Source organism: Camponotus vicinus, unplaced genomic scaffold (assembly GCF_025532165.1).
Source record: "Camponotus vicinus isolate PSW18456_S1 unplaced genomic scaffold, iyCamVici1.0 SCAF_3, whole genome shotgun sequence".
Taxonomy (NCBI): domain Eukaryota; kingdom Metazoa; phylum Arthropoda; class Insecta; order Hymenoptera; family Formicidae; genus Camponotus; species Camponotus vicinus.
In genome coordinates this window covers 189,370-202,793 of record NW_028141967.1, presented here as the reverse complement: position 1 = coordinate 202,793, position 13,424 = coordinate 189,370, and the positions used below count along the sequence as shown (strand labels likewise).

The following is a 13,424-nucleotide window of genomic DNA, read 5'->3' as shown; positions in this document are numbered from 1 at the left end:
GTAACAAAATTTATAAATATAGAGCAATGTAAGCAATTGAAATTAAAACAACTAATCACGAAATGTACTATTTTTGATAATCCGAATTTTTAAAAATATTTAATCACAATATGGACTGATTTGATCAAGTTTTATTGCATTTAAAAGTTCGAAATTTTAAAGGATTTAGAAATAAGGAAGAGAGAGAATTTTAACAAGCTCAAGAGCAATGCTATAATTAAGAAAAACTTTGTTAAAAAAATTCACGAATCTCTTTATTTCTAAAAATCAAATATCAAATGGATTAATTATCTATTTATTATATTCTTAAAACATTATGCGCGTCTCGCAATAGCTGCGAAGCCTCGTTGGACGAATAATTGATTAGCTCACATTCAAAATGCTCGCTAAAAGCGCTTCGAAAGATCGGTATCACGTCGTCGACCGTTATGTCCGTGCCTAGCTCCTTAGAAATGCTGGTTACACCTTTGCCCTCGATACCGCACGGTACGATGTGTTCGAACCACCCGAGATTAATGTTACAGTTGAGTGCGAGGCCATGGGTAGTAATGTAACGGCTGCCATGGACGCCTATTGCGCAAATTTTGCGATCGCCGACCCAAACTCCAGTGTGTGGCGAAGTTATGGCCTTAATGCCGAGTTCGGCGCACACGCGTATCACCGTATGTTCCACCTGGCGTATGTACCATTTAATGCTTGTACGGAATTGCTTCAGATCGAGAATCGGATAAGCCACCAGTTGACCGGGTCCATGAAAGGTGATAAGTCCGCCACGATTCGTTTTCCAGAAATCCGCGCCGAGGCTCCTCAACTTTTTCTCGTCTGCCTCCGTGTAAACTCCTTTTCGTATTCCCACCGTGTATACCGGTTCGTGCTCTAGGAGTACTAATGTATTCGCTGATTTGGTTAAATGTTTGTGATGATAATCCGATAAAGTCTTTTGTAAATGTAAACCGACCCCATATGATAAGCGACCGGCTAATAAAACTTTTACTCGTGGATTCATTTCGATGATTCTGTGATGTTGAATTAGCTAGTCTTTAAAGCTGAGAAATTTCGTTAGAATTTGATTATCAATTCATATATCATCAACCTTTATTGGTTATAAACTCGTCATGATCAGTTAGGTCAAGCTAATTCTCCATAGTTTTCAAGTTCTCTATAAATCAAAAGGGATACCTGCAAAGGAATGGATATTTTAAAAACATGTTATAAGCTCTTTAGCAATTAAATCTTCAATATTTTCTTTTGTTAATTTCCACATTATAAGTTGATCATAATTTTCTAATATTGTTATTTTTTATTTTAAAATACTTTTCATCATTTTAATGTTTCAGTTTTTTCGTTTTTATATTATTTTAGATGCTTTTTATTGTTGTATTGACTTGACTAATTTACACATACATAAGCATCTGTGGCTGCATAAATCTTTTGAGCGTCACTGAGGGGCTGTACGTGCCATTTGCTCCTCCGCACTTCGGGATTCTTGTCGATTTTCTTTTTTAACTAAATATGCAGAAAAAAATTCCTGCCAATCTTAATTTTACTTCAACTTAATTCAACTACTTAATTTTTATCAAGTTGCAGTTAAAGCAATACATAAATAATAAGAAAATACCACTAAAGTTGTCAATCTTTCTAAACTCCAACGACCAGATCGCAGCAAGCGTTGATTAGCAAACGACCCACAGTCCAAACAATTATCCACTATTTTCTGAGCAGGAAACTCCTTAAAATCTCTTTCAAGTTTCCGTAGATCGCTGTAAAATAACAAACTTATGATATTATGTGTGGAAAAAATCATGTAATAATAATTTGACATTAAAAGATGTCCTATTTTAAATAAAAAAATTGAGCAGATGAGTTTAATCTTTGATCCCTAAAATAAACACGCAAAATTACTTTGCAGATCTTAAATAACTAGTTCTTTATCATAACTTTTATCACCAAAAATAATTAATTATATAATATTATATTATGTAACAATAATTTATGTAATAATAATTACTAACTTTTTAATATTAACACCAACAAGCATGACTTTTGGATGACAGAGAAGTTCAACGAAGGCTGCTGGTAATTTATTTAAAGAATAAATATGTAAGAGGTAACACACATTAAGGTCTGGACAAATTTGTACCAGGGCTGTCTTTCCACTGCCAGTTTGGAAACTGAAAGGCCACTCTAGATCAAAACCTAGTGGTACAACTTTCTCCTTGCTACGATTTATCTCTTCTCTGAAAAAGAATATAAATAAACATCAAAATCTTTGTATTTTAAAATTTTTATTTTGAATTCATAGTTTCTTTTTCTTTCTTTTGCTCTATCTCATTTTTCATTTGCTCTATCTATAGTCCTCATTCATACTATTGCAGATTTTTGTTTTTATTGAAAATATTTTATTTAACTTTAGTATCTCCACAATAACTTTGTTATTTTGATATAGAAAAATATGTAAAAAAGAGATGATTTGATTCAATATGGAAGAAATATAACAAGAAAATAAATTTTATCGAATTTATTTAGAGCTTTTAAACCAAAAAAAGGAAGTTTTATCTTGTTTTTCTCAAATGTATTATTTTTTGAAAGTTATATGATACAAGGTCGAATTCTTACTTCTGTCAGCTATTATTTTATTTAAAAAAATATAAATAACTTTCAAATTTCGAAAAAAAAATTAAAAAAAAATATTTTTATCATAATAAATACTAATTTCAATAAGATTCTTCTTGCCACAATTTTTCATTAAATGCTTCAACAAAAATATTTCTTGATTAGAAAAAATATTATCTACATATTTTCCTCTTTAAAAATATCGTGCATTTATTCATACTCACATGATTGATTCATACTCACGTGAGATTATTGCATACAAAAGCACAATCAACAAATTCAGTAATATACTGAATGCAACCTCCAAAGACAATTGGAGGATATTTCTCACACGTTTTATCAATGTAATGTTGATTTATCGACTGGTGTTGTATACTTGAATGTGTAAATTTCTGCTGTTAAAGAATAGAAATCAAAAATAATTTTAAAAAGAATTAAATTAATATAATACTAAATAATATAATATATAGATATGAATATAGAATGAGATAAAATACATAGACAATTATATTATACATTAAAATCTTCTCATTCTCATTCGTTTCAATGACATATCTGGAAAATTTCATACTATAAAAATATGTCTCCGAATGAGAATGTTCTAACGTCTAAGTAGAAAAAAGAACATTCTATAGCGAAACTCGCAGATTGGTTTGCAATTATAAAAACATAAAAAAATCGACTTCAAAACATCGAAGAATGTTTCGTTCACAGATTCTACTAATTCACAATAGAAATGCATTCACGAAATAAATCAATTTAGGAACTCTTCTCGGGATAAATTTCAAGATCTGCTTTGCATATCTACGAACTTACTCTCAAAGTTACATATAAGCAACAAAGAAATAAAAATGCCAAACAATAGGTATACTAACATTTCTTTCTTTGGCACGTGTGTTCATCTCGAACAGATAGTGGAGCACTTTCGTTTTATTATTTTTTTTTAGATTCCGTAGGACACAAATGCAACTGAATATTCTATCCACCTTCGATTTGCGCATTTTCAAATACTCGAGTGTCCAATAACTAGGATTAAGAAAACGTTAGATCATAGACTTTTATATATATAGATGGCATGCGCTAGAAATGCTTCGAAACGTTCGACCAATCAGAACAAAGAGTGCAAAGTTCTTTATTCCGATTGGTCAATGCTTCAAAGTATTTAAAGGCGTCTTTTCATGTTGACGTTCGACGCTCATTTTCGACAAAACATTACGTGACTAAAAAGAAAGATATCAGTTCGTCAATTTTTGTCACGTGATATCTTTTGACTATGAAAATGAGCGTCGCGCGTCCCATGAATTTGTGCTTTAACGTTTTCCTGATTGCAATCAAAATCATTTAATTTTTTTTTCTCATTTCCTACAAATGCTGAAAACGATAGAATATACATGCGCAGAAAAAAAAGATCTGCTTAAATTCCGGAATTACATTTTATATTAAAGGCAATGTATATACAATAAATTATATATATATATATATATATATATATATATATATATATATATATAATATATATATATATATATATAAATAATATATATATATATATAATATATAATATATATATATATATATATATATATATATATATATATATATATATATATATATATATATATATATATAATTTCTTTTTCGAATTTATTTAAATAAGACTTTGAATGATGTCAAAGTTAATCGTCCTATTATTTATATATATTACTTAAATATTATATATTCTCTTCCTCTGCTCTGATACGAATATACATATATAATGATTCTAATATTAATGATAACATGCTTACAGATGGTTTACTTTAAATCTTCTACGTATTGACAGTACTTGTTTCTTCTCTCACTCATCTTACTTTTCGCACATACATACACACACACACACACACACACACACACAGAAAATCTTTTTCTCATTCTATCAAATTGTAAAGATTTGTCGCTGCCTAGCTAGCTATTTCACTGCTATTATTTATAATATACATACATTCATATACGGTATCTCATGACATATGAGAATCCGTGATAGTCGTTTGCTCTTTTCTTTACAAATTTTATCATTCACTTAAATAAAAATTAATGCACAATAGCAATAAAATAATATTTTCTTCTCAATTAATTAATGATCAAATTTTTAAGTCAAATTCTCTCATAAATCACTGAACACGGGAATAATAGATTTTACTTTGAGGATGGACGCGATATTTAAAATCACGAAATTCAAATTAAAAAAAAATTGCACGAAATATTACCGCGTCTAAAATCATTAAAAGAAAAGTAACTTTAAAGATATATCCTGCCAATTTTTAACTTTTTATGTTGCCTTATACATATGTACATATGCATGCATATAACATATATATGCATACATGTACATATATATGCATATATATATATATATATATATATATATATATATATTCCCTTATATAATATATTCCCTTATATTATATAAACGCATATGTACATACATGTGACATTAAACGGTTCACATACGATTCAAAAATCTCTGCAATAAACGTTGTGCAAACATGTTTACATAGTGTATTTTCATCATACATTTAGCGCTAAATTTTTTAGCATCTAAAATATGTATAAAATAAATTTATTATCACGATATAATCAAATTAGTGTTGACCGCGATTGATATGCAGAAATCTGCAAATTCTATAAATAAAATCCGTCACATTTAGCGCTAGATGTAATGCTATACATAGAAGAATAAAAGCAAATCGATGAAGCATGCGATGTAAAATGATACGAATACACTAAGAAAAAAAGTTTGACGCCGCAAAAATCTGATTGTAAACTATATATAAAGTTTAACATGAGACAAAATATCTAATCACATTTTACATTTAATTACATTCTTATTATTAAGGCTCGAGATGGGCATATAACATTCGTTTTTCTCGCAAAAGAGTCGGAGCTAGAAATCAAGAGATTCCACGATAGTATCCGTCGATAGTCCGTTGCTTACCGGCTCGTAACTACTACTGCTGTGTGATTCTGAAGACTGGTCCAATCCTGAGGAAGAACCTACGCAATACCGATCTGAGTTCGGGCTTGAGATCGAAGCACATGACCTCGCAGAGAGAGGGATAGCAAGTAGAGGCGTGAACTGCGAAACGATGGTCGCTCATTTTCAGGATCCGCGTAAGCAGCAGCAGTAAGATCGGCGTCCAAGCTTCGCGATGAGCCTCATTGGCAAGTGCGAGAAAATATTCCAAAGCCTCGCATGCCACTTCGACCAGTCGTTCCTCGACCTTGGGCCAGTCTACGCGATGTGCTTCGTCGCTGTACATCTTGAAGAGGATGCGTAGTGCGCAGGCAAGCGACTGTGTTTCCTGCTTCAACAAGTTTGGTTTTACGTTACCGCGAAAACTGGCCTTCCATAGTACGTTGCGTTGTTCGTGATTCGAATTGAAATTCTTTGCGAAGCGATGTGATCGTAGCAAACACTCTACTAGTTGTAAAAGGTGGTTGGTCGTCAGAGCGCAGTACATTCCCTGTTCCTCTTTTTGTTGATCCGCGCTAGCTCTGCAGAAACAATACATATTGCTATCGGTATTGAAAAAGTAAAAAAAAATGCTAATTTATTTACCAAATTATAAATAAACGTATGTTAGCGATCGAATAAAAGTTGAGTATTAACTTAAAAAATGTTGAATAGAATATGAATATAGATGTATTGATGCTCAATGAGAGATTCTCAGATTCTCTAATTAGATATTTAGGATTAAAAAATATCTTTCACTTATTTTAAAGCAATGAATGCGAACGTAGCGATAAAACTTACTTTACAAGTTCTGATGATTTGCCGTTCAGCATATCGGCCTGTGCGAGTGCCAGATTTTCCTGATCTTCCTTCCGCGAAGTCGCCGGATAAAAGATAACATTGTCTATAGTCTGTATCAACTCGAGCTGGACTACGCACTTGATTTGCAGCGCGGAAAAGAGCTTCGCCTTTGGCAGAGACTCAGTGTTCAGGCTCTGCGCGCTATTGCTCCGCTTCAGAATACCAATATGGAGACCATCGGATTCGCCAGTGATTACATCGAGATCGGACTCCTTGTTTGGCGACTGTGGTTTCCACGTGAGAAGAGCGGACGGCAAGGTACTCTCGAAAATATCCAAGACGCATTGACAAGTCTTCTCCCAGGTTTGCTCGTCAAACTTGATACCGTTGCTAATGACCAGATTTTCCAAACAGTTGGTGCCCGATCGGGCCAGTTGCTCGTTGTCCTGTTGAACGCACCAGAGAAGCTGAAAATACAACTGCTCCAGCAATAAGGGACCCAAAATATCGTAAAACTGCGAGAAAACATCTACAATGGCGTATAGCGCATGGTTACACGTTGTTGTCATCCACTCGGCTTTCTGTAACATTTGACAGATGCTCCAATCATTTAGCGTTTCGAGAGAGAAAAAAAAAAGTATATCTGTTTTTATTTCTGTGCAAAGTTTTCATTTTTGAAGGCGTACCTCGGTATGCTGCTCGGGCAATTTCATATTATCAAAGATTCTGAAGAGAACCTGGAAGAGATCCTTCCACCAATGAGGCTTGAAAGACGCGCCATGAGTTTTAACAACGTCAAAGAGTACTGTCAACGCACGCGTCCTGACATCCAGTTTACATCTGCTCACCACACAGGATAATTCAAACAGTAATGGAAACCATCCTCTTACCTAAAAGAAAAAATAAGAAAAAAAATAGAGATAAATATATTAATATTGAGCAATTTGAATGAAAAATACACGAATGAATATAACGTTACCCAGGCTCGATCTTCCTCGGAAACCATCCCACTATCGTCCATCATACCTTCGGCAAACAGATGGGGATTCGCATCGATATAGGATGCGCAGGAACGTATCAACCGTATGGCCTCCATGCTGGTGTCCGGGAAAGATGCGTTGCACGCGAATTCGCTCAGGCATTTGACAGCATCCTGGAAGGAGTCCACCATAATGCTGAAATCCTCTGCATACAGCTCATCTATAGACACATTGTATCAATCCGAATTAACGACGACTATAAAATTAATCAATCAACGGATTAACTTAAACCGATCTTCGAAATAAGAAAAGGAAAAAACAGCGGAAAACATCATCTCGGAAGATATAAAAATAACCCACTAATAATTTTGCCAGTCATGGAAAAAGCCAGTTCAACGACGGATTCGTCACGATCACTGGCCGCATGATGAAAAACACTGAAGATGTTTTTCCAACCAGATCGAATATTAGGTGCTTGCGAGTGAACGATCTGCGCCACGCACCTAACAACCATATCTCTGATCATAGGTGACCTGGATTAAATTAAATTATTAGTCACATCACATATACAATTGAATTATAGGTACGTAATTAATATAAATTATATCAAATTAAGTCATTAATATTAGGAAAATTATCAAGTTAAATTACCTATTCTTCTTCATGATGTGTTCGAATGGCCTGAGAAAATCCTTTTGAAACCTGAAGTTGGCAAATTCGCCCTTCTCAATAAACTTTGTAGCCAGCTGCCTTAGAGAATCTACGGCAAAGAAAGCGATATCTTGCCGAGGACTGCATCCCACTCTGTCGAAATGGTCGCCGATGACTTGCCAGATCCTAGACCATTGCAATCTGATACGGCCCATATTATAATATGAGATTTCAACAATTTTTGTGAGAGAGAACATACGGGGTTGTGTGGGGTGTGCCAGCTCCTCGAGAGAGACCTATGATAACGTAATGTTTATTATTTTGTTTTATACCAAAGATATTTTATATTTAATCTTTTACACTAATTAAATATGAAGAAGACAGACCTGGCAGAGAGCTTTGACAAATTCAACAATGGCATCTCCGTCAAGTCTCGTTGAACCGGTAAAGATACGATCGACGGCCACGACGACGCTCTGCGAACTAGTCTCGCCGATTGATTCCTTTACACTGGGGTCTAACGAGCTCAGATTGAGATTACTGGTTTGGTGCGAACTGGCAGAATGTGCAAGATTGCCAAAGTTTGCCAGCGGTGACGGGAAATGCGGTTTCGACGGCGGACCCAGCAACTGCGGTCGTACCCCAGTGCCAATCAACTGTGCCAATTCCAACTGCGAAATGCACTTGACGACATCAAGCCACGAGCTTCCTAAATAGTTGCCATCGGTATGTGCTACCGTAATGAGAGTTTTAATGGTATCGATATTTTTCGCCTTCATCTCAGTGATGGGGGAATTAGCTGTTAGCAGAGTGAATCTCGCCAGCGCTTGCACGTAGGCATCGCGTTCAAGGCTCATGTGAAAAATGCAAGCGATGCGAATGGCACATCTGCAAAGAACATTATATAAATAATATAATATAAATAGTTGCGAAAGATAATGCAAGATTTCATTTCTAAAATATCCTCTTACCTGATGCCGTCCAAGCAAAGCGACGCGATTTCTGTATCATCGCAGTCCTGCAGGCCGACGCTAAAGGCCGCGAGGAACGGCGTCCAAGCCATCTTAAACATCGGACGCACGTGTTCGAGATGTTTCGCCGTGGTGAACGGCGTCTGAACATGACTGACAGATTCCATTAGGTTCTTCGCTGCTGTAGAAATCACCTCCATCTCCATATTCCATAACAATCGTCGCTTCTTCTCGCTGGAGATTAATTGTTTGCCGGCAAGCCGGTTGTTGTTGGGATTTGACTTCATCTTGATTTCGTTACCGGCGATTTCATCATAGATCCTAGAAAGGTATTCCTCGGGAAGATCCTCATTGTCGCTGATACGTCGGTTAAGCCTGGACAGACGAACAAAGATAACATAAAAAAAGATTTCCTCAATTTATCCTTACACAAACAATTAACAATAAAAATAAATTGAAAATAATAAAAGAATTAATATAAAGCGCGCGCTTCATATTATTATAAATTTGATATTACTAAAGATCCTTTTTTCATACAACAAGAATATATGCACGCACAATTTTATTATTTAAGCAGCTTAAAATGTATTATACCTGATATACTGTTCTTTGGTCATCTTATTCTTAACCTGTGGTGAGTGCAAATCAGTGGTCAGCATTATGATTGAGAAACCAAGAACATAGGCTGTGTCTGCACTAGTAAAGAGGCCGTTGTTGGGATTGCATTCACAATAGCGACTGGCAAACTTTTCCATTAGCCGGTCAATCTTCTGCGCCTCACCAGGTAGTCGAAAACCTTCCAGAAAGTATCTCAGCGCAGTTACTAAATCGCGCTCAGCAAAGTTCATCTGATCGATGTAATGATACATTACCTGCACGAACAAAATAATTCGTCAGATTTTGTTACATTATACTGTAATTGATTATATAGAAAAATTAAAATGATATTCTAAATTGATTTGATAGATGATCGAAATATAATTATTGTCCGACGATTGTTATCAAATATTGTCACATATAATTTGTATAATCTTTACGTATCTTTTTCTATTACCTGATTATGATTATGATCACCCAAAAAATCACCGATGGCCGTTTTATCAAGCCGCTCGTCCAGGTGCAACCATCTGGCTACGTCTTCCGGTGAGGTGCCGAGTAGTCCCTGTTCCTGCAGGTACTGCACACCCTTACCGGGTTTCCGGCTGAAAATTTCGATGCCAGTTTCCCATACTTCCTTCTGCTGCTTCTGTACTTCGTATTGTTCCGGCGAGTCCGGTACTTCCTTGTTACCGACCAGACTGGAATTGGCCGATGAGAGACTGCCAGCGCTGCCATAGCGCGGCAGCGGGGTCTCCGGCGCTGGATCTGGTGGATCCGAGAGTGACTGCTGATCTGCTGGCACGCTCGGGTTCACATACAAATCTCTACTCCATTCTACCATGCACTTCAGGATGGATACGAGACACTCGAGACCCCGAATGCGCATGGATTTTTCCTGGAACAGCAAGACGCTACTATTAGAAAAAGCTAGTGTTTCTCGATAAAGTATCCTCTTTTTTTAATAACCATCTATTTTATTTTCTCTTTTACCTTTTATTTAGAATAATCTTTTATCGCTTGCAACGCACCTGATTCGGTGACGCGCCGAGTTCCAAGGCTTGGCGACCCTGAGCGATCTTAGAGAGATCATTGACAAGTCGTTCGAAAAGATTCGCCGCAGAGAGATCACAGTCGTAATTAACGTAAATATCAACAACACTTTGGGCGTCTGCGCAAATTCTCGTAAGCGCGTGTATGACCATCCATTTATGCTCGAAGGAACTGCTGGAGGTCTCGAGAATGTTCATGAAGATCTCTTTGAAGAATACTTCGATCTGCATCTTGAGATGCACTTTAAAACGTGCAAGTAACGCCAGGAATAGCGCCAGCGAGAGTTCAAACACCTCTGGCACTGAGGATACGCCATTTTTAGACAATGCGACGCACAGATACTGCTTAATAGCGATGACAAACATCTCGTTAGAGCGCAGTACCGGCCCAGCGTTCTGCAGAATTCCTAGGAGCAACTGCAGCGACAAAATTTTGGATCGAAGCTCGTGCGATCTCGGATCGGGTGTGCCATCCGGTAGCGGTTTCATAGACAGTTTGCAGAGAGCACGAAAAACGAGAAATGCATCCTTTTGCAGCACATGAGTGAATTTGGCGGTGACCATGTTGTCATTCTCGGCGGTCGCCTCGTCGCCGTTGTCTTCCGGACCACCATTTTCCAGATTAACTTCCTCTTCCAACGGTACCACAGAATTCACCACATCGTCTAGGATACCCTTGACAATCGTTTGAGGATCTACAATGTCAGAGGCATTCTCCGCGTTTACTTCGGCCTCGGCCTCACCGTTCGCCACAACAGCAGCCTCTTGTTGTTGATGTTCCCCGTCGATTCTCACATTCTCCTCCTCGGCCTGCGTCTCCATTCGTGCAAAGATTACACTGATCATTTGCGTGAGAGTTGCCCGAGCGGTCGTTTGGTTCACCAAATTGCGCGACGCTAAGTAAACATTATAAACAGTACGGATCGTCAATAATACCGTGCCTTCGTGCACCTCCACATGCTGGCTCGTCATCACAGTCAGTAGAGCTTTGATGATCTGCAGCTGCACACCCTCGTCGGTCTGTGGGCCGGTGAAGCAACCGCAGATCGTTTCAACAATACGCACAATTAACAACTTGTTCGGCTCTGTCGAATCGGGCACATTCCCAGTGAGATGACCGTACGCGATCAACTTTTGCAGGCAGTCCAGCGCGGTCACTACAATCCGCGGCGACTTGCTCTGGCATGCCAATTCGAACGGTAAGAAATACTTTTCCGCGGTAATAACATTCGAGTCGCTTTTGGGCTGCGGAAGGGCATTCGAGGTCACCTCTTCACCTTGTACGACCGGCACCTCTTTGATCTCATTGCGGAGGTCCTCTGCAAGATGAAAACAAGTAAACACAACTATGTTATTACTACCATGTTGTTACTCTTTGAAGAATCTTTGAGTTCTTACCAAGCGCGGATTCGCAAGATTTCCTGAGCTGCGAGAGATGCGATCTCTTGACATCTCGATCAGCCAATATCTTCTCCAAAGCTCGGACGATAAACATTTCTCTGGTTTTGGAGTTATTTTGCATCGTCACCACTCCCCACGTCGCGGTGGAGAATCTGTACTCGTTTAATGTTTGTACCTCAAAGTGTCAACATCAAAGCGAGCTAGCAAACAGCTATACATGTGACTTTCTCGAACGTCCATCTGGCTGCTCGCCAACATCTCTCGCCGCGTTCAATTTTTATCCTATATGTAACTCCTCGCTGTAAATTCGAGAACGTCAATGATTGCTGGCAATAGAATAAAGTGGCCAAGTAAAACTCTGCGCGAGCAGAAAGTACGAAATTACTCACCTACGCGAGGAGATGACAATCTTCAACCTCTTGATAAGAGCACCGCGGCGATGCGGTTTCTTCGAAAACGGTTTACAACATCGCTCGTCGGTGTATCTCCGAATAGACGTCAACCGCACTCACTGACTCACACTCACACTCGCAACTCACGCTCGCTGTCGCTCACAACGAGACTGCTTGAACGTAACTGCGGATAAAGGTGACCTCGAACCTCGAGCCTCGAACTTCCCTTGCGCGGTTAACTTCACGCGACAGCGTGTCACCACGAGCGCTTCAGTGTTGGCAATGTCAGGAATCGGATTTATGGCGCATGCGCGGTATCAATAAAGTACCTAGACAAATAAAAAAAGATGTGTCCCTGTTCGCTAAAAAATTGCTTAAATATTTATATTGATAGTAGCTCCTTTTACAAAGACTTAGGTCCGAATTCATAGTCGTTTCTCAAATCTTAAGACTAGAGAATTTCTTAAATCTATCCTAATACGACCATTTCATTGGTTGAGCTATCTTATTCAACCAATGAAATGGTCGCATTAGGATAGATTTAAGAAATTCTCTAGTCTTAAGATTTGAGAAACGACTATGAATTCGGACCTTATATACATGTTATATTATATAGATAAAAATATGGATATATTAATTATATTAATTTAATTAAAGAATTTTTATACATTTAATCTGATCTGTCATTCGAGCCAATCGTTTTCCGCGCTCCCAATATACGTCACTGTCGTCATCATCAACACGCATGCGCAAAAAACCCGACCTATATCAACTCTATGCGCTTGCGCGTGTGCAACTGAAAATTGGAATCTAAAATTACCATAAAAGAAATACACAGGAATCTTCTATCAGTACTAGGGATTACCTTAGAGTCCGTCGAGGATTATGTTCGAAAATTTATCGGAATAATACGAGCGAAGATTCGTCCGTCTGGATGAACGCCAGATTGGCTCCGGTTCAGCTGTTCAAACTGT

The 13,424-nt window shown here is 37.5% G+C and overlaps 3 protein-coding genes across 6 annotated transcripts; all 3 read right to left on the bottom strand.

The window, feature by feature from the left end:
• Window positions 1–228: 228 nt before the first annotated feature.
• Window positions 229–1,006, bottom strand: Lipt2 (Lipoyl(octanoyl) transferase 2). Its single transcript, XM_083093112.1, has one exon. The coding sequence runs from the start codon at window positions 1,004–1,006 to the stop codon at window positions 299–301; it is 708 nt and encodes a 235-aa protein (XP_082949238.1). The 3' UTR covers window positions 229–298.
• A 32-nt stretch (window positions 1,007–1,038) lies between these two features.
• Wrnexo (WRN RecQ like helicase) lies at window positions 1,039–3,665 on the bottom strand. 4 transcript variants are annotated; one of them, XM_083093107.1, is made up of 6 exons: window positions 3,489–3,665; window positions 2,857–3,008; window positions 2,013–2,237; window positions 1,619–1,760; window positions 1,405–1,506; window positions 1,039–1,179 (listed from the first exon to the last, which is right to left on the bottom strand). In XM_083093107.1, exons 1-6 carry the CDS (start codon window positions 3,612–3,614, stop codon window positions 1,129–1,131), a joined length of 798 nt encoding a protein of 265 aa, XP_082949233.1. In that variant the 5' UTR covers window positions 3,615–3,665; the 3' UTR covers window positions 1,039–1,128. The 4 variants fall into 4 exon arrangements, with proteins under 4 accessions (XP_082949233.1, XP_082949234.1, XP_082949235.1 ...); XM_083093108.1 differs by having other exon boundaries at window positions 2,857–3,005; window positions 3,489–3,664; XM_083093109.1 differs by lacking the exon at window positions 3,489–3,665 and adding an exon at window positions 3,111–3,398.
• Window positions 3,666–5,447: 1,782 nt separating this feature from the next.
• Window positions 5,448–13,421, bottom strand: Sec71 (ADP ribosylation factor guanine nucleotide exchange factor Sec71). The gene is made up of 15 exons (XM_083095381.1): window positions 13,316–13,421; window positions 13,119–13,246; window positions 12,448–12,779; window positions 12,056–12,357; window positions 10,637–11,976; window positions 10,063–10,503; window positions 9,603–9,880; window positions 9,009–9,383; window positions 8,424–8,925; window positions 8,038–8,333; window positions 7,747–7,919; window positions 7,386–7,606; window positions 7,093–7,296; window positions 6,407–6,987; window positions 5,448–6,147 (listed from the first exon to the last, which is right to left on the bottom strand). Exons 4-15 carry the CDS (start codon window positions 12,177–12,179, stop codon window positions 5,601–5,603), a joined length of 5,082 nt encoding a protein of 1,693 aa, XP_082951507.1. The 5' UTR covers window positions 12,180–12,357; window positions 12,448–12,779; window positions 13,119–13,246; window positions 13,316–13,421; the 3' UTR covers window positions 5,448–5,600.
• Between the last annotated feature and the right edge of the window lie 3 nt (window positions 13,422–13,424).